The sequence below is a fragment of the Lissotriton helveticus genome, chromosome 2_1, assembly GCF_964261635.1.
Source record: "Lissotriton helveticus chromosome 2_1, aLisHel1.1, whole genome shotgun sequence".
Lineage (NCBI taxonomy): Eukaryota > Metazoa > Chordata > Amphibia > Caudata > Salamandridae > Lissotriton > Lissotriton helveticus.
The window spans coordinates 168,584,113-168,612,101 of record NC_136059.1 but is presented as its reverse complement, the minus strand read 5'-3'; the positions used below and the strand labels follow the sequence as shown (position 1 = coordinate 168,612,101).

Sequence of the window (27,989 nt, the reverse complement as noted above, 5' to 3'; positions counted from 1 at the left end):
CAATAGGAACAGAACTGATACATGAGAACATTACAGGTGAACAAATTACAAAAATAAACGCTAAGTTACATGAGGCAAAAGTGACAATCGTGAGCAAACAAAATACACGAGGTAGCAAACAGTGCATTACAGAAGGAAAAAGTGACATGTGTGCAGGTTACAAAAGGGTACAAAGTACAAATAGAGGTATAGTACTGCAATACATTGAGGACACTCAAACACAAGAACAAACGTTACTTAGGCAATGGTGGCACTTGTGCAAGTGCATAGGGATATGAACAGTTTTGCAACTGGGTTCTTAAGGCCCTCGATTCCCTTATACCCCTGCGTTGGTCTAAATGTCACGCTAAGACCCGCAGTCCTTGGTATAATGAGAATCTTGCCGAGCTTAAAAGAACTTGCCGGCAAGCTGAGAGGGCCTGGAGGAAGTCCTTTGATCCCGTGTTAAAATCTCTGTACTTTGCCCAGCTCAAGAACTATCATAGAGCCATCTGTCAAACTCGGGCTGCTTATTATGCAACTGAGTTCTCCAATAGTCCTAATCCTTCCAAACTTGTCTTCAAAGTACTTAAAGATCTGATGGGGAAACGGACTACCTCGGTAGAAATCTGCACGGACTCACATTGTGGAAAAATAAAAAGGAAGAAAGTGATCTTTAGTTTAGAAAATTCTGGACCCACCTAGCAAGATCCTGGGTGCCTCAACACTGTATCACGGATGCCTAGCAAAGATGCCACGAGGGACGATATACTCAAAAGTCCAAATTTGTCACTGCTTCTTTAGAATACGTGAGAGTTCATGGACTTCAGGGAAACATCATTTGTTGTTGGGAGGCTGTCTCATACTGGGTTCTTCAGCCTCTGCCTAGACATCTTGAACACTCTGCAGGGACCACCAGCCTTTCCTTGTCTGGGAAAACTTCCCCTCTAGTAGGTTTCCTGACAGCTAGATCCCATGACCATGGTTTTATCGCACCTACACTACTGAAGTAGTGTCTCTGCATTACTCTGCGGATTAAATCCATGCAAAATCTAGAATGTTTAATAGGAATGTGACATTTCACATTAGTTTGTAATAATGGCAGACCCAAAAAAAGGAATATCACAACAATGAAGGTATGGCATCGGTACCTACCTTAATCGTCAACATAGCCCTTACAGTAAACCTTACTCTAACCCTCTACTTAACTCTAGCATTAGCTTTCCTTCAACTTAACACTTTGGGCCACATGCATAAAAAATTCACTTTGCATTCCCTAAATAGCGAGTTTTAGGTAATCGCTATTTAAGGAATGCAAAATGTTATGTAAGAAAATAGTGATTCCTTAATGATGATTCCTACAGAGAGCAATCGCGATTAGGTAACCGCTATTAGGTAATACTACTCCATTCCTTCCTATTGGTCCTTAGTGCCATAGGTGCTAATGGTTTTGCATTACCTAATTGGTAATCGCAAAATCAAGGGTGTCCGGGCCTAAGGCCTCCCTGAAGCACCCCCTAAAAAATTGTGCACATGTAAAGAGCACACATTGTGTAGGGACATGTGTGTGCTACATGGCAGTTGAAAAAAAGCACTTTTTGTGCATTTTCAAAAATTGCACATGGTTACCATCAACTTGAAGTTGATGGTATTAGCAATTCCTAAATGCACAGTTTGAATCGCAAATTGCAATTTCCTATTTGTGGTCACAATTTTAGGTAATCGCAAAAAACTGCGATTACTTAAAATGCACTGCCAAAGCCTTTCATACATCTTGAAAACTGTTTTGCAGTTGCAAACGGTCAAATAAAGCGATTTGCACTGTTTGAGAATGCAGAATAGGTTGATACATGTTGTCCTAAATCACAAACCTAACCAAATCCCAACCTCTAATCCTAGACCTGGTCTTTTTTTTTTAACACTTAGCATCACACTAACTTTAGTCCTTATACCATTTTAGTTAATGCTGCATTGCTAGTTCCACAAATATTGACAAATAACCCTGTTCCAAACTTCTATATTTTTTCTTTTATCATTACCTTCAAATAATTTCTATCTTTACAAGTCCTCATTTTGGAATTGTCATTAAGGGATGTCTTTATTATGGCTCCTTTTTGGACTATTGTTACGTTTAAGGAGTCTCAATCAGTCCTTCGGATCAAGTCCTCAGACTGACATTTAACATATAACGAACTCCTGCTAAGAGAGAGTAAATATTAATCTCTGCAAAAGGCAGCAACCATGGCAGCTATCACACACCTCAAGGTGAGTTTACAGCTAGCCACCTAAGATCTTGAAAGCCAAGATGGAAGCGGGTGTAGACTTGTGACTTGAGACCTGCCTTCCCCCAGAGACATACTACACTAGACTGAACAGTTGTGCACTCATTCATTTCATTGTTACACTCTGCAGCCACACCAGGATCCAAAATATGAACCCAAGGCCTCTTTGGGTGTAGCCTTGCTTAATTTGAGCCAGTGGTTGCCGGTTGGGCCCATCAACACAATTTTTGGGGGACTTTCACCTATTTTTTTCTTATAGGATATTTACGCAAAGCTAGAGAGGGAAAACACACCGAGGAGAAAGTAGGAAGAAAAAGACGAGAAAACTGTAACAAAGGGGGAAAGCTGGAAACTGCCTTAGTGAATTAAAGAGGCGGACAAGGTCTGGTAGTGAATCAAAGAGGAACTGAATAAGCAACTTCAGCACCCCGACATTAAATTGTAGTGGCCCTGGGCTTCTGAGCAGAGTTTTGGGCTCTGTGACTCATTTTTTCACAAATTAATCCCTAGAATATTCCTGGTCAGGTTGAAAAGAGAGAGGCCCAGGTCACCTTAAGGTAGGCAGGTGCCAGGGCAGAATCTCCAGCATCCTGAGGAGCCTTCTGTCAGAAAACACTAACCTTATCATCCAGTTTCCTCACCTCTTCCTATCCACAGTCACACAGTATAATATGTTCCAAAGTCCTTAAAGGAAGCTGTAGTAGAGGAATTCTTCAAGGAGTTTCAATCGGATCTTCCTGATGAGTTACATTTCAAATTAATGTGAAATGTTATGCACCTACCTGAACCTATATTGCACGAGGCAAACCTGCAGCTCTTATGCTAGGCCAAGAACAATGGGCGTCCGCAACCAGTACAGGCCAACATATATTTAATGGAATCACTGATTGCTGCAATGCTCGATTGCATTAGATTGTTGTCAGCTGGAGCCGGTGTTGGTATTCTGTTTTTGCTTGATCAGTCATCAGCATTGGAAATTGGTAACCCCTCTATCTTTCTAAGCTGGCATCAAGGCATTGATATGGGTTGCTCTCCAGTAAAATGGGTCTGATCCTTTTTCACAAGAATGGTTTTACGCAAAAGCACTTACACATGTTCCCTCCATTTTCATGTCATGTGGGTGTAGAGTCCTTATCCCTACCCTTCAATGTATAGCTTCTTTCTTTTGTAAAGTATATTCAGTCTTCGGAGTGATTTTTCTAAATTGTGCTGCTGTCTGCTCTCCTTCAGTGAGTGGTTGTGCTTTAACTGCCCGGAATGGTTGTGGAAACAGAAGCTGCCAATAGCGAATGCATCTTTTTTGCATGGTCACCCAAGATTGTTTGCCAGTTTCTATACCATTTTTTGGTGACTTTAGGTCTCTGATCACTTTGGGCCATATGTATCATCAACCTGATTTGCCATTCTCAAATAGCGATTTTTTAGAAATCGCTATTTGAGAATTGCAAATAGGGATGTATGTACAAAATCGCAATTTTTAGCGATTTCTTAGTATTCCTTAATTTGCGAATCGCAATTAATGAATACTTTCCTATTCATTTCTATGGGCCAGGAGGCCCATAGGAATGAATGGAAAGTTATTCTCAATTTGTGATTCGCAATTTGAGAATCGCAAATTACGAATAATTTCAAGGGTGCAGGGGTGTCCAAAGGACACCCTGTTGCACCCCTGAAATCAGCATGGGTGCACATGTGGTGCACATACATGCCCTAAGGGCATGTATGTGCCTCACATTGCACTTTGAAAAATGCAAAAAAGTGCATTTTTCAAGGAATTCGCAAATTACCACCAACTTGAAGTTGGTGGTAATTTGCGATTCCTTAAGGCCAATTTGCATTTTTTTAATGCTTCATACATTGCATTTAAGGAATCGTAAAATTTGCGATTCCTTAAATGCAATCGCAAAATAAGGAATCTCAAATTTTGCGATTCCTTATTTTGCATGCAGGTTTCTTTGATACATACCATTTTGCACTAATGCGTTCACAAACGCCGAAATTCTGCGAATTTCGGCATTTGCGAACGCATTAGTGCTTGATACATATGGCCCTTAATCACTTCTATACAGTAGTAAATTGCCAATTCTGCCCCTCTAAAACATGTGCTGTATATTTGGAACTCACTTTTGACCTAGTTAACTTCTCTATGAATCGATTGTACAGTGCACTTATGGCATGGAAAGTTAAAGGTCAAATGAGGAGTGCATTGTATATTTATCCACCACCCACACATTTGATAAAAATATACTTCTGTCAGGAGCCCCACTGTGCTCTGAGGAGGCTGCAGTTTAAATACATTGCAGTGACAGTGACATGCCATGATAGGAAAGCCTATTAATATTGATACGCCATCCCTAAAGTGTGCCTTGTAACCCTATAGAGTAGGGTGCTAATACATAAATAGGGTGCACTACATTTGGCGTAACTGTGCCCTCACTGTGAAATATGCTTAGTTGGAATTAAAAGATGCTTAGGAAAGAGCTAAAAAACGCTCCAAAATGATTTACTACTTACAGGCAGATGCATCAAAGAAAATACCTGGAGCAAATGGGCAGATTCTCAGAATCTGGCCGTTTGCTCCCGGTATTTTTGCATTTGGGATGCATCATCCCAAATGCAGATATCGCAATTTAAGGAATCTCTAAATAGCGATTCCTTAAATTGCTCTTGCATTTAAGGAATGCCAAAATGAGATTCCTTAAATGCAATGCATGAAACCCCAAAAAATAGCGAATTCGCTAATAGGGGGAGCAAATTACCATGAAGTTGAACTTCGTGGTAATTTGGTAAAACTTTGAAAAATGCACTTTAGTGCATTTTTCAAAGTTACATGTTGCGCACACACATGCCCTGTGTGTAATATTTGTGCACAGGTCCATTTCAGGGGTGTAACAGGGTGTCCTTTGGACACCCTGGCACCCTTGAAATAGCGGAACATTAGCGATTCGGTAATAGCTATTCGCTAATAAGGAATGGCTTTCCCATTCATTCCTATGGGCCTTTAGGCCTTAAGGCCCATAGGAATGAATGGGAAAGTCATTCCTTATTAGCGATTAGCTATTACCGAATCGCAAATAAGGAATCTGTAGGAATCGCTAATAACATTGCGATTCCTACATGCATCCCGTTTTGCGAGTCTTTAATAGCTATTCCTTAAAATTCGCTATTAAGGACTCGCAAAACATAACTTTGATGCATCTGCCAGTTAGTTTTTAAACTCTGTCTATTTATTACTGAAATCAGAGGTTTGGTAACTTAAGCAGAATTATTTTCTATAAATGTACTTTAGGTTGCATGTTAGAAATGGTCTCTTGTGGCAATGGTTTGCACCTTTGTCCAAATAGGGACCCTTCTTCCTAGTCAGAGTAAGGGATATACACTTCTGAAATAACCCCTGCTCAGCCCCTTGGTAGCTGGCATGAGCAGACAGGCTTATCTCAGAGGCAGTGTGCAAAGAATTTGTGCACGCATACAGTAATGCAGTGAAAACACTGCGAATGGACACCACACCAGTTTAGAAAAATAAATAATCTTTATCTAAACCAAACAAGACCAAATCAACAAAAATCCACAATACAGTAATCAAAATGTACTTCTTACAAGGTGAAAACAGTTCTGTCCATAGCAAGCTATAGATGCGACACTTTCAGCACAAAGTACCTTGTATGTGTCACAATGAGTAGTGAGTGGACAGTGGCAGTGTCCCAGCTGTTTACGGCGCCAGCGCGACCTGTGATTTGTTTTTAAACTGGTTTTAACTACGAGGGGAACAGAGGGAGGAGAGCGATTAGGCTCCCTCCGTGATTGTTGTTTGTTTTATTCATTTGTGCTCATCCCAACTGCAGAGGTCTTCTGGCAGTCACCCCGGAGGCATTCTAAACATCTACGGGTGGCACCGCTGTTCTGCCGAGGTCTCCTACCTGAAGGCAGCAGCTTGGCACAGGGGGGCTGGTCTCGTTTCCTTCCTACCCGCCCCGTTCTGACGCCGGTGACTAGCACCGTTCGAGCAGAGGGCGTGGTAGGTCTGAGCCAGCCACTTCCGGTGCGCGGGGGAGGACGGGCAGCGCTCTAGTGTTGCAAGGCGCTGGGGGTGTTAAAAGGCGGATGTCTGCTCGGCAGCGCAGCGGGCGCGCCAGCGGCGAGCCCGTCTGCGCCCGTCCGCGGCCGGGCGCGGGCCAGGGCTCCGACCCCTGGTCCGATGGGAATCCGCACGGTGTGGAGCAAGGATCAACTCCTAAGCCTCCGCATTTTGAATTCTAACCCGTGCCTAAATCGCATGAGAGTGGAGGAGAATCTGAGTTGTAAACACTGTCAGTATGCTTGTAGCACAGGAGGAGAAGACAAGCAGGAGCATCCCAGTCCTAACTGCGGGCTGCTTAATGTTAGATCCCTGCGCAAACACAGGCTAGGCATCTGTGACCTGCTCACGGAAAACAACTGGATCTCCTGTTCATACAGAAACATGGCTAGACGCGGACTTGGATCCAGATGTCATTGAGGCCTTACCAGAGGGTATCTGATGACCAGGCTAGACAGGCCCATCGGCAGGTGCGGGGGCATTGCCATTGCATTCAAGCAACCGCTTACCTGTCAAATGGAGCATATGACCATTACGGACAGTGATGCAGGGGTCTTTGCCATTAGGGTAAATGGTGGTACCACTGTGAAGGGTTTGTTGATTTATAGGCCTCCGGGTCCCCACTCCAGGTTTGTAGACAGCCTGGTAGGGGGAATTACCGAAGCCGCTCTTCGAAGAGATAAGTTCCTTGTGCTAGGGGATTTGAACATGCACTTGGACGATCCCTTGGATAGAGGGGCTGCAGGGCTTTGTCAAGAATTGCAGGCACTCCAGTTGGAACAGAGAGTGAAGGCCCCCACTCACCAGCAGGGCCATTTACTGGACCCGATATTCGCTAACTGGGGGAATGTAGAGACCAAACCCAATATCCCGGTGCCCTGGACAGACCATCTTCTTGTGCCTTTCGTGGTGCAGATGCCGGGTGCTAGGATATGGGAACAGGCACCCCTTAACTATCCCAGCCAGAAGTGGGTAAAATTCTCCTAGACGAGTTTTGACGAGGCACTCACTAAAGGAGGGAGGCCGGGTGGGCTGGATGTGGAAACAGCCAGTAGTAACCTCGACAAGCGTATCATAGAGGCGCTGGACTGCACTGCCCCACTCTGTTTGGTCAAGTCGGGTCGCCGCACACATAGAACGGCTCCGTGGTACAGTGATGGGCTGCGGTTGGCAAAGTCGGAATGTAAGCGCACGGAGAGGCAGTGGAGGGTGGCCTTTTCGAGTCTAACCAGACAGGAGTACTTAGTGAAGAGGCGGGCTTACCATGGGTTGATTAGGAAATCGAAAGCAGCATACTATGCAGAGAGGATTAGGGAGGCGGAGAATTCCGCGAAGGAACTGTTCAAAATTTATAAATCCATCTCGGTAGCTAAATCCTCCGTGGTACAGGGGGATTGCTCGCTAGATTCGTGCAACCGTATTGCTTATTACTTTGCGGAAAAAGTCTCAAATATCTATCTATCCTTCCCTGTCCAAATCACAACAGGGTCTGAGTTTGTTGAAGCTACGGGGGAAGCTAGGGGACAGTATGGTTTAGTTAACCTCACTACCCCCCTCCGGAGGCGCTCATACAGATCTGCAGATCGGTAAAGTCTGGCTCCCCGAGGGATCCTGCATCACCCAAATGGCTCGTTGAAAACCTGGTGATCCTGGAGCCCTATATTAGGCATCTGTTGGATGTATCTTTTAGGACTCACACTGTACCCATAGGGTGGAAACAGGCGGTAGTACTCCCCCTACAAAAGAAGCCGAACATCAGCTTCGAGAAATTGGAGAACCTGCGCCCCATATCACTCCTACCCTATATGGCCAAAGTAGCGGAGAAGGTCGTGAATATCGAGCTGATGGAATTTGTGGAGGAGGCGGCCCTCCTTCATGCCACTCAGTTTGGATTCCGGCCTCGACACTCCAACGAGTCGGCCCTACTCACGGCAGTTGAGACCATTAGACAGGGGGTGGATGAGGGCCAAACCATGGCCCTGATTCTGCTGGACCTTAGCGCAGCTTTCGACACTGTAGCACATTCCACCTTGCTACAGTGTCTGAATGAAGGCGAGATCTCAGGCGCTGCACTGAAATGGATCCAGTCCTTCCTGGTAGATAGGGGTTTTCAGGTTAGGCAGGGGGACTGCTATTCCAGAGTGGTCAACTTGGGTCAGGGCGTTCCACAGGGTTCGTCCCTGAGCGCAACCCTATTCAACCTGTATGTCTCCCCGGTGGCTACCATTGTGGAGGGCCATGGGCTGCGCATGGTGTCCTATGCTGATGACACGCAGCTGGTCATCTCCCCATCGCGCGTGCCGGGTCTTGCTGCGGACAGTTTCAGAGCTTGCATGCAGGAGCTTGCAGCCTGGATGTCCTCCAACTGCATGAGGCTGAACGGCAGGAAGACAGAGGTGCTCGTGGTGGGTTGGGCCCGTCTGTGTGGAATTCAGCATGGTGGCCACCCTGCCTGGGGTTGGCACCGACACCTTGTCAGGAAGCCAAAAATCTTGGTATCTGGCTTGATACTGACCTGACATTTAGGCCTCAGATTAACAGAGTGGTGGGGGCATGCTTTGGTGTCCTGAAGGGCCTGCAGAAGGTTCTTGAGCTCCTACCCACGGAGGCCCGAAGGACGCTGGTGCATGCCCTGGTAACAGCACGATTGGACTATGGCAATCTCCTCTATCTGGGGGCCACAGAAAGGAGCCTTGACCGTCTCCAGGTGTTACAGAACGCCGCGGCCCACCTGGTCTTGAGGTCGCCTAGGAGATCGTCCTCGAAGGCAGCGCTTCGAGCTCTTCATTGGCTGCCGGTGAGGAGTAGAATTGAGTTCAAGCCTCTGTGTACGTGCCACCGCATCATGGGCGGTAAGGCACCGGTGCCATTATAGGACCTTGTTACTCGCTATGAGCCGCCCCGTGCATTGAGATCTGCTGGATCTGGGTTATTGAAGATCCCCTGAGTGAGAAAGGCTCGCATGGGGGGCAGGTCCTTCAGGTTTCTGGCTGCGAAAAGCTGGAACAAACTCTCGCTGGGACTGCGCCTAGAACCTTCAGAGTCTAGATTTAGGGGCAGACTTAAAACTCATCTTTTTGTTTGGTAGACTGGTGCTGTGTCAAGTTGCGAGGGTTCTGCCGCTACCACCCACCATAGCGCGGGGACACGCTGTTAAGCGTAACCAGGCACTTTATAAACTTGCCTATTATTTATTATTATTATTATCATAAACCAAAACAGTCGCAGGTAAGGTGATGCGTTGGTTCCTTACTGCCACGCAGGGGAGGTGATGCATCGGTTCCTTACTGAAGGAGAGGTGATGCATCGATTTCTTACTGTGGACCCGGTGTCCTTATAGATTTGGCGCCCTGGTGCAATGTGTGGGGATCAGGATATGCGGTGGAGGCAGCAACAGCGCTGTGTTAGTCTCCCCAGCCACGGTCCCACAATGCATTGGTTCCTGCAGCCAAACAGCATGGCCTGAGTCGGAATCAGTGTGGTAATCTCAGACTGCGTAAATCGGTGCATGCGATTCGGCGTGCAGCAATTTCTCTAGCCGCGGGCAGGCTCTGCGTTGGTTTCTTCAGCAGCACAATGGTGATGCTTGGAAAGTATTCCTTCACGGCGGTGATGCATCGGAAAGAGGTGCAGATGCATCACGCTTCTCATAGTTGCGTATCTTTTTCAGCTCCCAACAGCAGGAACAACCTTCAGAGTCCCAATTCAGCAACAGGCACCTCTAGGCAGGTCAGATCCCCCAGCAATGAAGTTCTGGAGGGCTGTCCCTGAGACTTCAGAACAGGCGGCAAGCTCTACTTCAAGCCCTTGGAGATCTTCCTCAAGCAGGATACACAGCACACAGCAAAGTGTTTGTCCTCTCCATGACAGAAACAACTACTGCAGGCCAACACCAAACAGCACACAGAAAAGGTGCAGCACTTCTCCTTCAGCTTTCTCAGCTCTTCTCCTTGGTAGAGGTCCCTCTTGAGTCCAGAAGTAATCTAAAGTTCTGGGGTCTGGTTCCCAGTATTTATACAGCATTTCCTTTTGTTCTCTTGCGGCACAGGCTCTATGCTCAGTCAAAACCAGTTCTGTCCTCCAAGGTCCAACCTCCTGGCAGGAGGTGGAGACAGCATTGTGTAAGGCAGACCAAGCCCATTAAGGTGGAAGGAAATCTCCTTTTTCTGCTCTAAATGCTTCCTAGGTCTATTCAGCCCAGCCCTGACTCATCCAGGAAAGGCAGGACACACCTCAACCCCCCCCGGTGGCTGTCTACAGTGAATGCACATCCCCAGCCCATGTCATTCCAAAGCCAGACAGTCAATCCACAACGCAGCAGATGCACACAGGATGACTAAGCAAGAAAATGCCCACTTACTAAAAGTGGTATTTTCAAACACTGAATGTAAAAATCATCCTTACTAAAAGATGCATCTTTATATTCTGATTTCAGTCATACTAAACTTTACCTTCCTATCTGGTCCAAATGGGAAGTTAACTTTATAGTATATTATAAATAAACTCCTATTCTATCCTGTGGGACAGATAGCCTTTCAATAGTGAAAAACTAAATTCACTGTAGTTCACTATCAGGACATGTTACACACATCAGTACAAATTCTACCTTTCACATAGCACTGCACCTTGGGCCTACCCTGGGGATGACTCACATGTAAGATAAGAGAAGTTTAGAGTCTGGAAAGTGGGTGCACTTGGCAGGTCAAAATGGCAGTAGAGACTGAACACAGACACTGTAGTGGCAGGTCTGAGAACCTTTTGCAAGGCTGCTTGTGTGGGTGGCACAATCAGTGCTACAGGCCCACTAGCAGCCTTTGACTTACAGGACTTGGGCACACACAGTACACTGTACCAGGGAGTTAGTAGTAAGTCAAACAAGCAAATCATTAAACACCAATCCATATTAATAATTTACAGAGGGAGCACTTGCACTTTAGCACTGATCAGCAATGGCAAAGTGTCCATAGCATCTAGACCAGCAAAAACTAAATTCAACACATATCAAAAATTCAGGAGGCAGAGGCAAACAACATAATTGGAAAACCTGGTCATGGATGCCAGGTCTAACACTGCCTGAGCTAGCACTGACTTAAAACCTATTCTGCCACCCATCACACCTCAAGAGCAGGAATATACAGCTTTGGCTGGGAAAGTTAACAACCCTGGCTTAGAGAAAAATGTCCTGCCTCTGAGCCCGATAAAGGCCAATGGTGTCAACACCTACCAGGGATTAAGTATCTGGAAGTGGACAGTAACAGTTGTCAGAACAAAGGGCAGCCATAGCGCTACCTCTTTTGAGTTGGAGATGCCAGGGAGGGATTCTACTGTTCAATCCCAGGACCCTCGTAGACAGTCAGGCTCCAGCCACAGTGGGGGTGACAGGGGCGGTAGTTTTGACCGTGTCAAGTAGAGAGAGGCCAAGAAGCGAACGAAAGACATGCCTGGTAAAACAAGGGATCAAAGGCCATTTTACAGTAAGGCAAAACATAAATCCTGCAAAAGGAAAGGTGGGATATGAGATTATTTTTAAATTTGGGTGGTAGATTATTTCTAATCACTGACTAGTGCACACAATAAATCTGGCACCTGAACCACCACTTTCGTATACTTCTGGACTTTGGAATACTGTCTGAAGTAGAGGGTCCTACTGGAAAAAGAATCCTGACTTCCAACTCCTGACACTTGCTGGAAGAAGACTCACACAAAGACTCAAGGACTCATGAACTCTTCTGGCTAACACAGCCTGAAATGTAGAGAGGCACAAAATGCAGATGCACTCCAGACTCCAAGAAAGTCTAACTGACTAAAGAGTTTGAGACCGTGGAGGAGATCTGACTGGAGAGAGGTCTAGCATTAAAGTAGCTAGGGGCTGCAAGACTGACCAGAAGAAGCTTTCCCAGGATTTGGAGACTAAGCGTGATGGTGAAACATTTAACCAGGACTACCTGTTTCAAGTATCTAATCTCCGCTCCATCGCAGTTGGCCTGAAAATATTGCTTTTTCTTTGTGCTTGAATTTTTATAGATGCATTTTGCCCTAAAACTTTTGACATCACTGATTCCCCTTAATCTATTTTGTTGGTCCTGATGTCTTATTATTAAAATTGTTTCTGGTTTTCTAAATTTGTTTGAGAATTTTATTCTGATGTGTTGTTTACTATAAAGTAGTTGATGCTGTTCGAATGTAGCACACACTTATCTGGTGATTGCCTGCTGCTTGTACCATAGTTACTTTGGGATCAGCAGAGATTCTCTTGGAACTGTGTTTTGGCCTACCCATCGTGAGTTTACTGGGGGGCATATTACCACGGTAGGCGATGAAATTTCATTGCCCTATTAGCAAGCTGTCGCTAACGTCAGTTAGCGACAGCTTTTAGGTGATAGTGAGCGGTTTGGGACCCGCTTTGCATGTCAGCGATATTTATCGCTAATGACATGCAAAGTGGGCGTACCCAACCTGTTAGCGACTGAAAGCAGTCGCTAACATCACTACCGCCTATTTTCTACGCCGGCGTAGCGATTAAAATATTCGCGCTAAGCGCCAATAATCGCCAAATCCTAACGCCTGCTCAGACCACTTCTTAGCCTGTATATCCAATGGGAGGTGGATATTCAGGTTAAGTCCCTATTACCGATAATACCGATAATGCCTGAATATCTCTGAATTTCCAGCGATATTCACGCATTTCGCCGCTATCGCCGGATATTTGATCACTTTGGAGATAAACGTTGCTAATAGCACGTTATCTCTATGATAAAATCCGCCGATGCGCGGCGATCAAAAAAATCTCGCTAAGCTTATTTAGTGATAAATATCGCTAGTTGTTGATAATATGCCCCTAAGTTCGTAGGGGTACTCCTCCCAAAATAACAAGCCCATTTCTTGCACTGCCCTAATACGTATAAGACATTTGGGCACAATGCAGGATATGGGTGATATTCTGCACAGTCTGAAGGGAGCTGAGCGAGTCAAAGCATGATGGGGTCAGCAAGACAGAAGGGAAAAAGTAAAATTGAATACTCAAAAATAAAAGTGATTTTGCAAAGTAAACATGGAATGTAGAACCAGGATGAGAGGAGATTGGAATCTTTGTTGGAATTTCACCAAATAGTTGATTGGCAGCTTAAAACAGTATTATTTGGAACCGTTCACATCAATTGTTTTATTCAAAGGTGTAACACTCCTTCTGCTTCCTTTCAGAGTCCTGCTTGTCATTGGACGACTTCTTGCACTACAAACACCAAGTGCACAAGCAACTCTTGGACAAGCCGATGAGCGAGGAGGAGGAAGAGCAGGTTGTGCTGCAGTTCTCTGCTCTGGACCCCGACAAGAAGGGGCAAGCCGAGTGGACAGACTTCCTCTCCCATGAGTCCATCCAGCTGCTTCAAAAACTCCGCACACAGGTCAGTCTGAGAGACCTCTAGGCAGGTGGAATGAACAAACAGCCCTCTATCTGTCAATATAACCCATATGTACAGATACACTGACAAGTCGATTTACTGTGCGGGAAAAAGTGAATAGTAAAATTGTGCATATTTTCTTCCTTAATTTAAGTGAAATGTTGGTAAACTTAAACGCAAATTACATGACACGCACACTGGAGTATATCGAGTGAAAATTGAGTGCGAGTACATAGCGCGACTTGCAACACTCGAGATACCAACAAAGGGAATAGTTCATGAAGAAAATATCTCTTGTGATACTACTTCTTCTCCTTGAACCTGTCTCTTGCGTGATATTTTCTGCTCAAACCAGTCCTCTGCAGCTAAATATTGTGCAAAATCTCTCACTGAGGTAATCTACAGGTTGCTTAAATTACATATTGCAAAATTGTGGACATCAAGCAAATTAAGCAAAGGCAGTGAATAAAGTCTAAAGAGGACTAGTAATTGGCATTCTATCTTTTTGAAAAACACTGAATTTGTATTAACTTCTAGTTGGTCAACCACTAATAGGGACAATCATAGCCAGTGATGAAGATGGGAAAATCATCATAGCCACCTATCTGGATGTCTTGTTTAGCATCCCTTTGTGAACATTGAGCGCTGTGGACCACTGTACCTGAAAATTCTCATAGGTTCATCATGCAGGATCCTCGACTGGTCCTATGGACCTTTGGTTGTCAGCTGAAAACGTACGAAAGGAACTAACATCAGCAAAACATTTCAATTGCAGGTAAACCAATTTGATTCCACAATAATGACAGAGAGGATGGTATCTACACTGTAAGGGTTTAGTAGCAAAGTTTAGTCAGATTACAACAGCCGTCAATTAGTAAAGTCAGTGTATACAAAGGTGGTACATAGACATATAATTATGCAATCTAAATGTGTAATTATGCAAATGTAGGTTACTTCTCATGGATGAAACAGGTATTCAAACATGAGGCTCAATACCCTGGACGGGGGAACCGCAGAGTTGAGAATGTTCTTCTCTTGATGAAGTAAAGACAGGATCTGGCAACTATTCCAAGAAACCAGACACTTAATACATAGTAGTAGATAGTTATTTTAGCTCCATCCCACCGTCCCTCTGGACAGTCCAGTCAGAAGATTATGTTTTCTGGGGGCAGGTAAAGTCCCCAGGTTTCCAGAGTTGAACAACAGCAGTAGGGCCTTGAAGTTGTAACAATCAGTCTTGCCTGGAACAGGAGGCTCCCATTCCTACTTGCTTCAGGCCCACGGCCAGAATTTAATTAGGCAAGCTAATTCTCACAGTTCTCTACAATAAACAATGACTATATTCTTACTAATGAGCACGCCTCGATAAGTCATCTGCATTGAAGAGAAAACATGAAACTTGCAATGCATTTATTAAAAAAACAACTTGAGTGACGGAAGCCTGCGGCCAAAGTCATGCCATCCACGAGAAAAAGATGGTGACCTATGAATCCAGTTAGCGCAAGAAAATAAAACGAATACAATTGGATTATGTATGTGGCTCTTACTAAATGTAAATGCAGCCACCTAACATTAATTGATCAATACAATATACACAGATTTTATGTTGTTATAGAAAATGCATTAATAACATGCTCTTGTGCATGAATTGTTAAATTGCACTACACTACCACTGAGGGCTAGACCTTTGTTTTACACTCAATTGAAGTTGTAAAACGAATATTCTCCTGTGGTGCTCCTAGAAAATAGTGAAAGTCTGCAATGCCCTTAGTTCCACATTGTTAGAAAATGAGTGTCTGGTTGGCTAGGGTATGCACCTACACAGGCAGAACCCACCACTCTAGTCAGGACAATTAAGTCATGCACCAGAGATATCCTGTGCTCACTTCCCGGTAGCTTGGCAAGAGCAGTCAAGCTTATTATCCCAGAGGCAGTGTGTAATGCTTAAAGATTTTGCTCAACAATCTCACACCACTAACACAATAAATACACCACAAAAGAGATTCAACAGAGGATTATATAAAAATATTGTACATAAAATATAGACCGAACGACATGAATCATAAAATACTGTGCATACTATGCAATCCTGAGACAATACTTGTTATGCTGACAATGCAAGGTGTTTAAAGATCTACACCATACATCAGGGCATGAAATGCAGCAGATTAGAGTAGGGAAACCACATAAATCATCAAATCTCTTGACCTAAAGGTCAATGAATCTAAATAATTTATAATCATATCGTGAGCCGCAAGAGGTGAGAAACATCCTCATTTCCAGTTGGCAGGCAAGAAAATCGAGACAGTCGACTCCTTTTCATACCTTGGAGTGCTTTTTGATAAAGACTACTCCTGGTCTAATTTAGTGGCAGCAAGAGCCCAGGGCATGCAAAGGAGTGTTAACGCTGTCAAACATTTGCTACGAAGTTGGGAGGCAGTCCGCTGGATGCAATTACGAATGTATATTCAGCTAAAACAAAGTCCACTGCACTATTTGGGGCAGGAGTGTGGGGTATGGCTAATGTTGCACCGCTACAACGAATAGAAGACTCCTTTTTAAAAACTGTGTGTCCTTACCGCAATCAGCCCCAAATCATATTTTACACTGTGAATGGGGCTTAATTATTTGAGCGACAACATAAGACTGGCTCCAGTCTTGTTGTGGCTATCAGTATGGTGGAGGTCTACAGTGAATTTGACACAAACCATCATCAAGGACTGTTTAAATTAGATTATTATAAAAGATTTGGATGGTGAAATTACGTAGAGGTCCATCTGAAAGCGTTAGGGATGGGAGAATTATTTCAGGACCCTGAGTCCTGCAAAAGGGTTTCAAAGGAAAGAGTAACTTATTTATTCATTAAGAGATCAAAGTATGCCCGAAGAGAAAAGAAACGTATTCATCATTCCTCCATCTTTATGATGTGGTACCACCAACATCGGGGGAAGGTTTTCAGTATTTATCACGCATAAATAATGCGCAACACAGATTTATTATTTTGCGTTTCTGCATGAACATGATCCCGCTACTCCTGGGATACCCCCAAAATAAATATAAATAAATCAAAATTAGCAGAACTTTTACCCTGTCCCTGTAACAACTACGCAGTACAGTCAGATCTACACATTGTATTTTTTTGCAAGACCTATACAGAGAAAAGGAAAATATTCATACTTCCAATCCTGAGGTACCACAATTTCAGGCAGTGCCAGGTGGCCATGTATTTTTTTTAAACTCTACCAGATTCATGTGTATGCTGTTTTAGTAGCCACAACTAATTAATTAATTTTGAATTCGGAACTGCTTTTTTCATAAACGTTTTTTTCTGAATTTACACAGATCACTGCAACTGTTTAATTCTTATTTTAAATGTGTATATATTTGTATATATTGTGTTGGAATTTTTAGATAACTTGTGCTTTTATGATCTGTTTTAAAAAGATCGAATAAAGCTGTGTGACTGACTGACTGCTCAAATCTCTAGAGGTACTGATATGACAAATTAACACCATCAATACGTCATCTACAGTAAGCCCACGTAGGCAAATGAACCCCTGTACCCCTATTAGCGAGGTTACAGTAATTTGTATGAGCCATGGTGAGAAAGATAGATCGCTGGTATAAACGTAGGCAACAGGAGCACTTGCGCACCTACTCCATATAGTACGGTCACTGAAGGGATTCCCTCGATGCAAGAATTCACCATGGCCTCTGTTGACATTTCGTCCCGGGGTGTGGAACTGTCATTCAAGTTAGAAAATGCACAGCACGTTTCAGAGCATTTGCAGTGCTTTTGTAGGTGCCGGAGTAAGTGAAACACAATTCTGAAGTGATGTGGGCGCTCCCTTTACGGGAGTTACAGCGATCTTAAAGAAACCGGTGTGGTCTGTGCCTGGGACAAATCCACGCAGCCCCAACTCTCTCTGGCTGCGTGGTTAGGGTCCCTCGGGACCACAGGCAAACAAGTACCGCAACAACAGCCCGGGGTCTGCAAGGCACTTCTAGTAGTACGCCCAGGCATACTGAGACTGAGCAGACAGCAGCGCTCATCTCGAACTAGTACCTGAGGTTTGAGATCACCACTCTGGCTGTTGCAGGCCTCTGGCACAGGGCCCAGGGTGCTCGAAGGCGAGCTGGGCTCCACCGTCCCAGGAGCCCCAGTGGGTTGGCAGCTCCGCGCTACAATGTTGGTAACATTGATAGGGGGTCTACGTCGCTGCAAAACAGTGCACAATGCAGACGGACTCATGGGGAGGCACGGGGCTTTCCAGTGGCTGGGCCTCACAGACGGGGCTTCCATCAAGGGGGTGGCGATGCCTGTACAGTGTGGGCAGGACTCGGCCCCTCGAAGCACAGAACACGCCCTGGGCTCTAAAAATAGCGCTCACCACACGCTGGGGAGAGAACAGAGGCCAGGAGCAGCAACAATGCTCACCTCATGCTAGGGCTTTTGATTGGGCACCTGGGTGGCACGAAGGGGCAGGCAGGCCAGTGCAATGAAGCAAGTGGCTATATGGCGGTTCCTCCTGGCAAGCCAGTAGTGCCTAGTAAAATCAAAGCCAGGGAGCAGCTGGTAGCAGGTCAACAAGCAGAAAGCAATCAAATGAGTTCCTTGGCTACCCAGCATGTAGTAGGAAGCAGGGCAACCACAGAACAGTAGTCCAGATGATTCATTTGAGCAGTGCAGCAGTTCATCTGACAGATGTTTAGTTTTAGTTCCAAAAGTGCTCTGCCATATGGGGTCAGAGCCCCTGTAATTATAACTCCTCTAAAAGGTAGGAAAGTTTCCAGAAAGACCTATAAAGTTCCAGGAGTTTCCTTCCTCCCCTGTCTTGGCTCCAGACAACAGTAGGGGGTAAGGGAGCCATTTGTGTGAGGGCAGAGCACAGCCTATACAGATATAAGTGCTCCCGCCTCCTTTTCTCCTAGTCCAGGAGACCGCATATGAACCCAGTCCCTCCTGGGTGATGGGTGTCTGGAAAGTGTGCGCAAAGTGTAGCTGTCACTCTGCCCTAGAAGTGGATTAGAGTCAGGCTGCAAAACACTAGAGTTATAATCACAGAGAAATTCTCTCTTTCTAAAAGTGCATTTCTAACATAATAATAATAATAGAATCCACCTACACAGTGAGCAAGAGTTTTCACTACCTTTCTAAAAATACCAAACATGGCAATGCACTCCTTTCAGATCAGGAATTACCATTTAAACACATGTGAGGGGATTCCCAATGTTAGCCTATGAGAGGAGTAGGTCTCACAGTAGTGAGAAACAAAATAGGCTGTTTGTCACTACCAGGACATGACACAAAAATAAAGGCACATGGCCTGCCTTTTACCTATACAGCACCTTGCCCACAGGGATACCTTGAACATACCTTAGGGTGACCTATATGTAGTGAAAAGGGGTATTTAAGTCTTGGCAAGTAGTTTTAAATGACAAGTCAATGTGGCAGCAAACTGTGCATGCAGGCACTGCAGTTGCAGAGGCCTGAGAAAGGGTTGAAAGGCTACATCTGTGGGTGTCGCAGTCATCACTGCAGGCCAACTAGAAGCATTTAATTTATAGGCCTTGGGTATATGGGATACCACTGTATTAGGGACTTACATGTGAATTTATTATGCCGAACAGGTGTAAACCAACCATACCATGTTTAAAGAAGAGAGCATATACACTATAGCACTGATTACCAGTGGTAAAGTGCCCAGAGTCCTAAAGCCAACAAAAAGAGGGCCCGAAGATATAGGAGGAAGAAGGTAAAAAGTTTGGGGATAACCCTGCAAAAAGCCCCAGGCCCAACACACATGTATCAAACGTTTACTGGTTACAAACAGGCCAATTAGCAGAAAAACATTTTGGTATGTATCAAACCCAAACTGCGATTCAGTAGCACATTAACGAATCGCAATTTTGGTTTGCGGTCTAATACCGATTCGGTATTTGAAAGAAGCATCCCTTCCAAATACCGAATCGTAATGGTATGTATTCATGTTTTGGAATCGAATCCAGTTGCAAAAATTATCAAATTGGAAGGGGTCCAGTAGGGACCCATTTACATTTGCAAATGCAAAAAACAAGTATATATATATATATATATATATATATATATATATATATATATATCAGATTGATAAAGCCTTCTGCGAAGGCGAAACGCGTCTCTCTAATCTCGGGGTCAAGGAGACCCAAGAAAATAAAAAAGCTGTATCCTGACAGCCTTGTGTACGTGCCTTCTTTCTTCGGGAGCAGGACTGGGTTTATATATATATATATATCTATATATATATATATATATATATATATATATATATATACATATATATATATATATATATATATATATATATATATATATAGATATATATATATATATATTTTTTTTTTTAACAGATTGTATTTCAAGTCAGAGTACAAATGTTTGTATTATACGACTGACAACCTAGTTATGCTAGGGGAAACACACATAGTTAAACAAGCAAATGTAAATTAATTAACTTGCTCTAACACACCAGTTGAGTGAAACCATTTCAGGAGCAGAGTACAAGCATTTTGGCTCTAATTGGAAGTATCACAGAGCACAAGCACTGAGGCTCTGGTTGGCAGTGGTGTCACAGAGCACAATCACTTAGGCTAAGGCTGGCAGTGATGTCACAGACCACAAGCACTTAGGCTCTGGCTGGCAGTGATGTCACAGAGCACAACTACTTAGGCTCTGCTTGGCAGTGGTGTCACAGAGCACAAGCACTTAGGCTCTGGTTAGCAGTGGTATCACAGAGCAGAAGCACTTAGGCTCTGGTTGGCAGTGGTGTCACAGAGCACAAACACTTAGGCCCTGGTCGGCAGTGGTGTCACAGAGCACAATCACTTAGGCTAAGGCTGGCAGTGATGTCACAGACCACAAGCACTTAGGCTCTGGCTGGCAGTGATGTCACAGAGCACAAGTACTTAGGCTCTGGTTGGCAGTGGTGTCACAGAGCACAAACACTTAGGCCCTGGTCGGCAGTGGTGTCACAGAGCACACGCACTTAGGCTCTGGTTGGCAGTGGTGTCACAGAGCACAATCAATTAGGCTCTGGTTGGCAGTGTCACAGAGCACAAACACTTAGGCTGTGGCTGGCAGTGGTGTCACAGAGCACAAGCACTTCGGCTGTGGCTGGCAGTGGTGTCACAGAGCACAAGCACTTAGGTTCTGGTTGGCAGTGATGTCACAGAGCACAAACACTTAGGCTCTGGTCGGCAGCGGTGTCACTGAGCACACACACTTAGGCTCTTGTTGGCAGTGGTGTCAAGAGAACACAATCACTTAGGCTCTGGTTGGCAGTGGTGTCACAGAGCACAAGCACTTAGGTTCTGGTTGGCAGTGATGTCACAGAACACAAACACTTAGGCTCTGGTCGGCAGTGGTGTCACAGAGCACAAGCACTTAGGTTCTGGTTGGCAGTGATGTCACAGAACACAAACACTTAGGCTCTGGTCGGCAGCGGTGTCACTGAGCACACACACTTAGGCTCTTGTTGGCAGTGGTGTCAAGAGAACACAATCACTTAGGCTCTGATTGGCAGTGGTGTCACAGAGCACAAACACTTAGGCTCTGGTCGGCAGTGGTGTCACAGAGCACACGCACTTAGGCTCTGGTTGGCAGTGGTGTCACAGAGCAAAATCAATTAGGCTCTGGTTGGCAGTGCCACAGAGCACAAACACTTAGGCTGTGGCTGGCAGTGGTGTCACAGAGCACAAGCACTTCGGCTGTGGCTGGTAGTGGTGTCACAGAGCACAAGCACTTAGGTTCTGGTTGGCAGTGATGTCACAGAGCACAAACACTTAGGCTCTGGTCGGCAGCGGTGCCACTGAGCACACACACTTAGGCTCTTGTTGGCAGTGGTGTCAAGAGAACACAATCACTTAGGCTCTGGTTGGCAGTAGTGTCACAGAGCACAAGCTCTTAGGCTCTGGTCGGCAGTGGTGTCACAGAGCACACGCACTTAGGCTCTGGTTGGAAGTGGTGTCACAGGGCACAATCACTTAGGCTCTGGTTGGAAGTGTCACAGAGCACAAGCACTTAGGCTCTGGTTGGCAGTAGTGTCACAGAGCACAAGCTCTTAGGCTCTGGTCGGCAGTGGTGTCACAGAGCACACGCACTTAGGCTCTGGTTGGAAGTGGTGTCACAGGGCACAATCACTTAGGCTCTGGTTGGCAGTGTCACAGAGCACAAGCACTTAGGCTCTGGTTTGCAGTGTCACTGAGCACACACACTTAGGCTCTGGTTTGCAGTGGTGTCACAGAGCACAAGTACTTAGGCTCTGATTGGCAGTGTCACAAAGCGCGAGCATTTAGGCTCTAGGTGGCAGTGGAGTCACAGAGCACAAGCTCTTAGGCTCTAGGTGGCAGTGGTGTCACAGAGCACAATCACTTAGGCTCTGGTTGGCAGTGGTGTCAGATAGCACAAGCACGTATGCCCTGGTCGGCAATGTCACAGAGCACAAGCACTTCGGCTGTGGCTGGCAGTGGTGTCACAGAGCACAAGCGCTTAGGTTCTGGTTGGCAGTGATGTCACAGAGCACAAACACTTAGGCTCTGGTCGGCATCGGTGTCACAGACCACACGCACGTAGGCTCTGGTTGGCAATGTCACAGAGCACAAGCACTTCGGCTGTGGCTGGCAGTGGTGTCACAGAGCACAAGCGCTTAGGTTCTGGTTGGCAGTGATGTCACAGAGCATAAGCACTTAGGCTCTGGTCGGCAGTGTAGCATCCTGCTACAAAGACCCACAGACACAGGTTCTTAATTAATGGAGCTTTATTAACAGCTACTTGTCTCTACCCTGTCCCTACTCTAACTGCCCTCATCCTGTTCTGACTCCTCCTCTTCCCCTCAGCCCATCTAGCTCCTCCCATCCCAGCTACTAGACTGTCAACTATATTACATCTCCCCCTTTCTTAACAAAATGAACTTAATGTCTTCAATGTTCGCAATTCTTCAATCCACCACACGGGTCGGCGGACGGCCTGTTTTTCAAGCTTCAGTAGTGTCGAATCAGTGGTGGGCTTGGCTTTGGTCAATCTTTCTGTTGTCTTGATCAAGGCATTCTTGACCACGTTGCGTGTAAACTGTTTACTCTCACGGTCCGCAGTCCTCATGTTTCCTTCCGGTGGTGTAACTACGGTTGGTTCAGATGCTCGATCTCTTTCACGAGTGGATAATGTTCCGGTCCTCTTCCGAGCACCCGCATCTACTTTTGCTTCCTTTTGTCTTGTCCGGCCGAGGGTAACACTGCCCTCAAATTCAGAGTCATGTATACCAGACAGTACGGTGTTACCTGATGAGACTGTCTTGGTTTGGTTCAGTAACTCATTCGCCGCATCTACCCTTACTTCCTTTCGGCTAGTCCGGTCGAGAGCAACACTGCCCTCCAATTCAGGGTCATGTATGCCAGACAGTACGGTGCTATCTGATGAGACGGGCTTGGTTTGGTTCGATAACTCATTCACGTCCTCGGGTTGTCTGGCGAGCTCGTGAGCTATCGGTGCATAAGCATGTTTCTCTCTCATCTGATGATATTTCTCTACTGACACGTCCGGCTTCTGTGCATAGGCATGTTTCTCTCTCATCTGATGATCCCTATCTCCTGACACGTCCGGCTTTCCTTGCGGAGTGACTGGCTGGTCCTTTCCCATCCGGTTACTAAGGTCCACTGTCTCTGTTTTCCTTTTATAGGTTCTGTGAGTCAGCCTTGCGGACCCCTTCAGGGGTGACGGTGTCTGATCTGTGTCTGGATATACTTGTGACTGACATGACAGGTTGTCCGGTGGAGTGACTGAGTATTCAGAGACCTTAGTGTGTGACATGCTGCTCTTGACGGGAAGGATGTCCTTTGGTTCCATGGTGCGTTCGGGTGGTTGACGCCACGTCTGTTGTCGGGACCATGACTTGGTCGACTCACGGGATTGGACAGACATGTTCTCTGGGTCAGAGAAGTCTTTTGTCGACTTCCAGGATCGGGCAGATGCGCTCTCTGAATCAGAGGAGGTCCGGGCCATACCCCTTTTAAAGGATCGGACAGACGCGCTCTCTGAACCAGAGGAGTCCCTGGCCATAGACGTGCTTTCTGGGTCAGAGAAGTCTTTTGTCAACTTCCAGGATTGGATGGATATGTGCTCCGCATCAGAGAGATCCTTCTTCCCATTCCTTCTCAAACATTTCTTTGAAACTGTCTTGTGTAATGGATTTTTGAATTCCGTAGTCTGTGACAAATTGCTCTTTCCCTTTGAATTGTCTTTGAGATGCTTCTCCGTGTGCCTTTGTTGGAGCATCTTCAATGCTGTCTCATTTGGGGGTTTGTTTGATGACCCCCTGCTTGTTCCTTGTGCTTGATCCCAAGCTTTTGCCTCTTTGTCCTTCTCGCCTGAAGTTAACGATTTCCTCTCCGTTTCTTCGTTGTCGCGGGAGCCAAAGATGCATGGATCTTTTCTGGTTCGTTGCTGTGGAGGATCAGTCCGTCTTGTGCGACCTGTTTCTCCTTCACGCTTGTTTGATGCTCTAACACCTCTGATCTGGGGGTGATGTGGTCTCCTGCCAGATGTTTCCTTGGACTCGTCTTCACTGCTTGACGACTGATGTTCCTGCGCCGACTTCAGGTGGTGACCAGTGCGACCCCTTCTTCTAGGGTTTGTCTTTCTCTCCCACTTGTTGTGCAAGATGCTCTCTTGTCCAGGAGTGCGATCTGTCCCACTTGACGCTCTTTCCTCGTCAGAGTACTTTGTGTCATACTTTGAATGACTCCTTGAGGAACTCTTGAGGGGTGAATAATTCTTTGGAATTGTCTTTTGGATGGTTGACTCTGAGTCATCTGACTCTGAGTAATCCTTGGTTGACTTTGAGTAGTCGGACGCTGAGGAGTCTGATTCTGAGTAATCCTTGTCACTTTCTTTGTCGCTGTATCTTTCCCGTTGTCTTTTTGCTGGTCTGCCTTCCCTCTCTCTCCTTTCAGTTTTGTTTGTTTTCTGAGTTCTATCTTCCCAGGTATCTTGATGGTTTGCTCTCAGGTGCACGTCCTTGAATCTGTCTCTTGCTTTTATCTGCATTCTAATTTCGGCCTTCTTGATAATTTCCTTTAACGACCAATGCCCTTGCAGGATCTTGCGCTTGGTGTCAGGGTTTATGCAACCTTCAACGATCCGAAGTCGAACCGCATCCTCATTTGTAAAAGTGTTGAAGTGGCAGCCTCGTACCAGACTTTGTAACCGAGTGATGAAGTTTGGCAACGGTTCGCCTGGTTCCTGCCGTGCTGTATTGAAAACTATGCGATTCTGATCCACATCTGTCTGTGCGTTGAGATGGGCACAGAGCTCCCTTTGGAGTCTTTTGTAGATCTCTGTATCCTCTTTGGAAAATGTCCTGATTGGGCAGCGGCCCTCAGGACCCACTAGATGGAGGAGTAGTATCAGACATTTTCTCTCTCTTTGCTCACCATTGGCTTTTAAGAAATCTTCCAAAGCTTCGAGCCACCAGTGTCGTTTGAGATCCGAGATCCACTCATCAGTCCGCACCGCTGGGGGCGGTACTTCAATGTCTGGAGTGACCCGCTGTGCTACGTCTCTTCCCGCCATGAGAGAGGGAGAATCTTGTCAAGGTCTTTGGTCTGGTCGTTTGCTTAGAAATTGATAGTCTTTGTAACCATCCCAGTATGCGCCGGTGAATGAACTTGGGTGGTTCTACTCTCTCAGGGGGTCCTCTGTAGGACTGCCCTCCTCTGGGTCTTCTGCAGTTCTGCCCAGCAGCTCTTCTCTCTTCGGCGCTCTTTGGTTTGTGCTCAGTGTCGTCTTTATCTGTCTCTTGCATTTGCTTATGCTTGTTCCATTGTGCTGTTGTCTTTGCTTGGTCCTTGTGTTCGCTTGTGCCTCTTTTATTTTATGGACACGTGTTACTTCATTACATTCGCCACTGCGCATTCGCTTGCGTTTCTCAATGTTCGCGTTTCCACCCGTGCTGACATTTGTTTTGTCAATGCATGTTTGGTAAGTCACTCTTGTGGTTGCTCGTGCTTGTTAGTTGATTCACTCTCGTGTTTGCATGTGCTTCTTCTGTCTTGGTTGCTAAGACTTGTTCATTGTTGTTCACGCGCCGTTATCCACGCTTATTTATTTGCCTTACCAATGCCTATTTCTTGGCATTTACCAGTGCATGTTTATTTGCACAATCCAAGGCTTGTTGACTTGCATGTACCAATGCTTGTTTATTTGCATGCACCAATACTTGTTTGTTTCCTTTCGCCACTGCTTGTTGGTTTCTACTCGCCACGGCTTGTCTGTTGGCTCTTGACAGTACTTGTTTGTTCTTCGCCAGTGCTTGTTTGGCCTTCGCCACTGCTTGTTTGGTCTTCACCACTGCTTGTTTGGTCTTCGCCAATGCTTGTTTGGTCTTCGCCAATGCTTGTTTGGTCTTCGCCAGTGCTTGTTTGGTCTTCGCCAATGCTTGTTTGGTCTTCGCCAGTGCTTGTTTGGTCTTCGCCAGTGCTTGTTTGGTCTTCGCCAATGCTTGTTTGTTATGTTCGCCAATGCTTGTTGTGAAACTCAGCTCGCCTGACCTCAAAATGGCCGCCTACAGTTTTTACAGGGAGGATGTCCCAAAAGTTGCCTGACTCAAAGATGGCCGCCGTGGTTATCTGCAGGCACTACTTTCTCTCTCTTCATTCGACCCCCTTTCTTCACACAGGACTCACCGGCAGTCGTTTTCAGGGTCAGCACACTCCGGATTTGGCTCCCTCTGGTCAAGGCCACAGTCATGTGAGGATGGGGTGGGCTCCCGCCTTACTTTGCAGGGTCCTTCGGCGGGGCATGCCAAAACCCACGCATCCGGAGTGAGGTTTTCCGACGTCGGGATTCACTCGGCTCCAATTTTGCCGCGCTCAGCAGCGCTTGACAACAGACCTTCGTGGGGCAGTCCCCACCTGGATTCACACTTGTTTGGCCATAGCAGTCATCAGGTGAGGTTGGGGTAGGCTCCCAACTCACTTTCGGAGTTCCCGCTCTCTCGCGCCGACGACCTGCCAAACCTCACGCGTTAGGCGTGAGGTTTTCCCGATCTCTGACAGCGCCCGGGCTCAAATTGCAGCGCTCTTAGCAGCGCTTGCTGGCGGCACGTCGTGGACGCCGTCCACGGCTCTGGGGCACTTCTTCTTCCTTCCTGGGCACAGTACAGGGTCGGAGTGAGCTCCAGATCTCTGCACACGGGCCACTCACCCAGGGCACACGCTTCCAGCGTGCGACGTGTTTCAACGCGATCAACTGCTTGGCTCTCGAGCGGTTCAGCGCTCGTTTCTTCGGCCCCTCTGCTCCCTCACAGACTTTGAAGGGCAATCTTGACAGCTGCTGGCCTCGTCCTTCAGGCGGCAGCGTGGCTCCATTCAGCAGCGTTTTTGGCGTTTTTGAAGCTGCTCGAGACAGGGTGTCCTTGTGAGACTCTGCACACAGTGGGGCTTGCTCTATCCCACCCTCGTCGCCAGTTGTAGCATCCTGCTACAAAGACCCACAGACACAGGTTCTTAATTAATGGGGCTTTATTAACAGCTACTTGTCTCTACCCTGTCCCTACTCTAACTGCCCTCATCCTGTTCTGACTCCTCTTCTTCCCCTCAGCCCATCTAGCTCCTCCCATCCCAGCTACTAGACTGTCAACTATATTACAGGCAGCGGTGTCACAGACCACACGCACGTAGGCTCTGGTTGGCAGTGGTGTCACAGAGCACAAGTACGTAGGCTCTGGTTGGCAGTTTCACAGAGCCCAGAGTCCTAATAACAGGCTCAAGCTTGATTGAAATGTGAAAAAATGTGACGTGGCTGCGGAGAAAAGGAAACTTTGCTGCAGTCATGATGTATCCACAAACTCTGTTTGAAACCTTGAAACAGCAATCTGATGTTTAAAAGTTTATAAGAAGATATGGGCTGTTTATTCTTGGTAGTTGAGGTGTGAAAGTAGGTGGCGTTCTGGCTCCAACATGATCATTGTTTTAGAGACGCCACTGCAAACTGCACTCCCTATGTGAATGAGAGCCAATTATTAGGTTGATATGCAGGTTCTCGTGGTCTTCAGTTTTAACATTCTCTGGGGTGTCTTGAGGCAAGGGGTAAGACTTCAGAGAGAATTTAAATGGCAATTGCATTGCTTGAGAATCAGTGTGCACTGCGACAGGAATACCAGACTTCGTTTGAATATAGAAGCAGGGTGCATACATTACTCACTGATCTAAGGGTAG

At 46.0% G+C, this 27,989-nt stretch overlaps 1 protein-coding gene across 1 annotated transcript in view; it reads left to right on the top strand.

The window, feature by feature from the left end:
- Window positions 1-27,989, top strand: part of PHF24 (PHD finger protein 24) — a 440,073-nt gene that overhangs the window by 352,787 nt on the left and 59,297 nt on the right. The window contains exon 5 of the mRNA XM_078677234.1: window positions 13,540-13,742. Within this exon, the coding sequence (XP_078533360.1) occupies window positions 13,540-13,742 (203 nt within the window). The remainder of the gene's footprint in view (window positions 1-13,539; window positions 13,743-27,989) is intronic.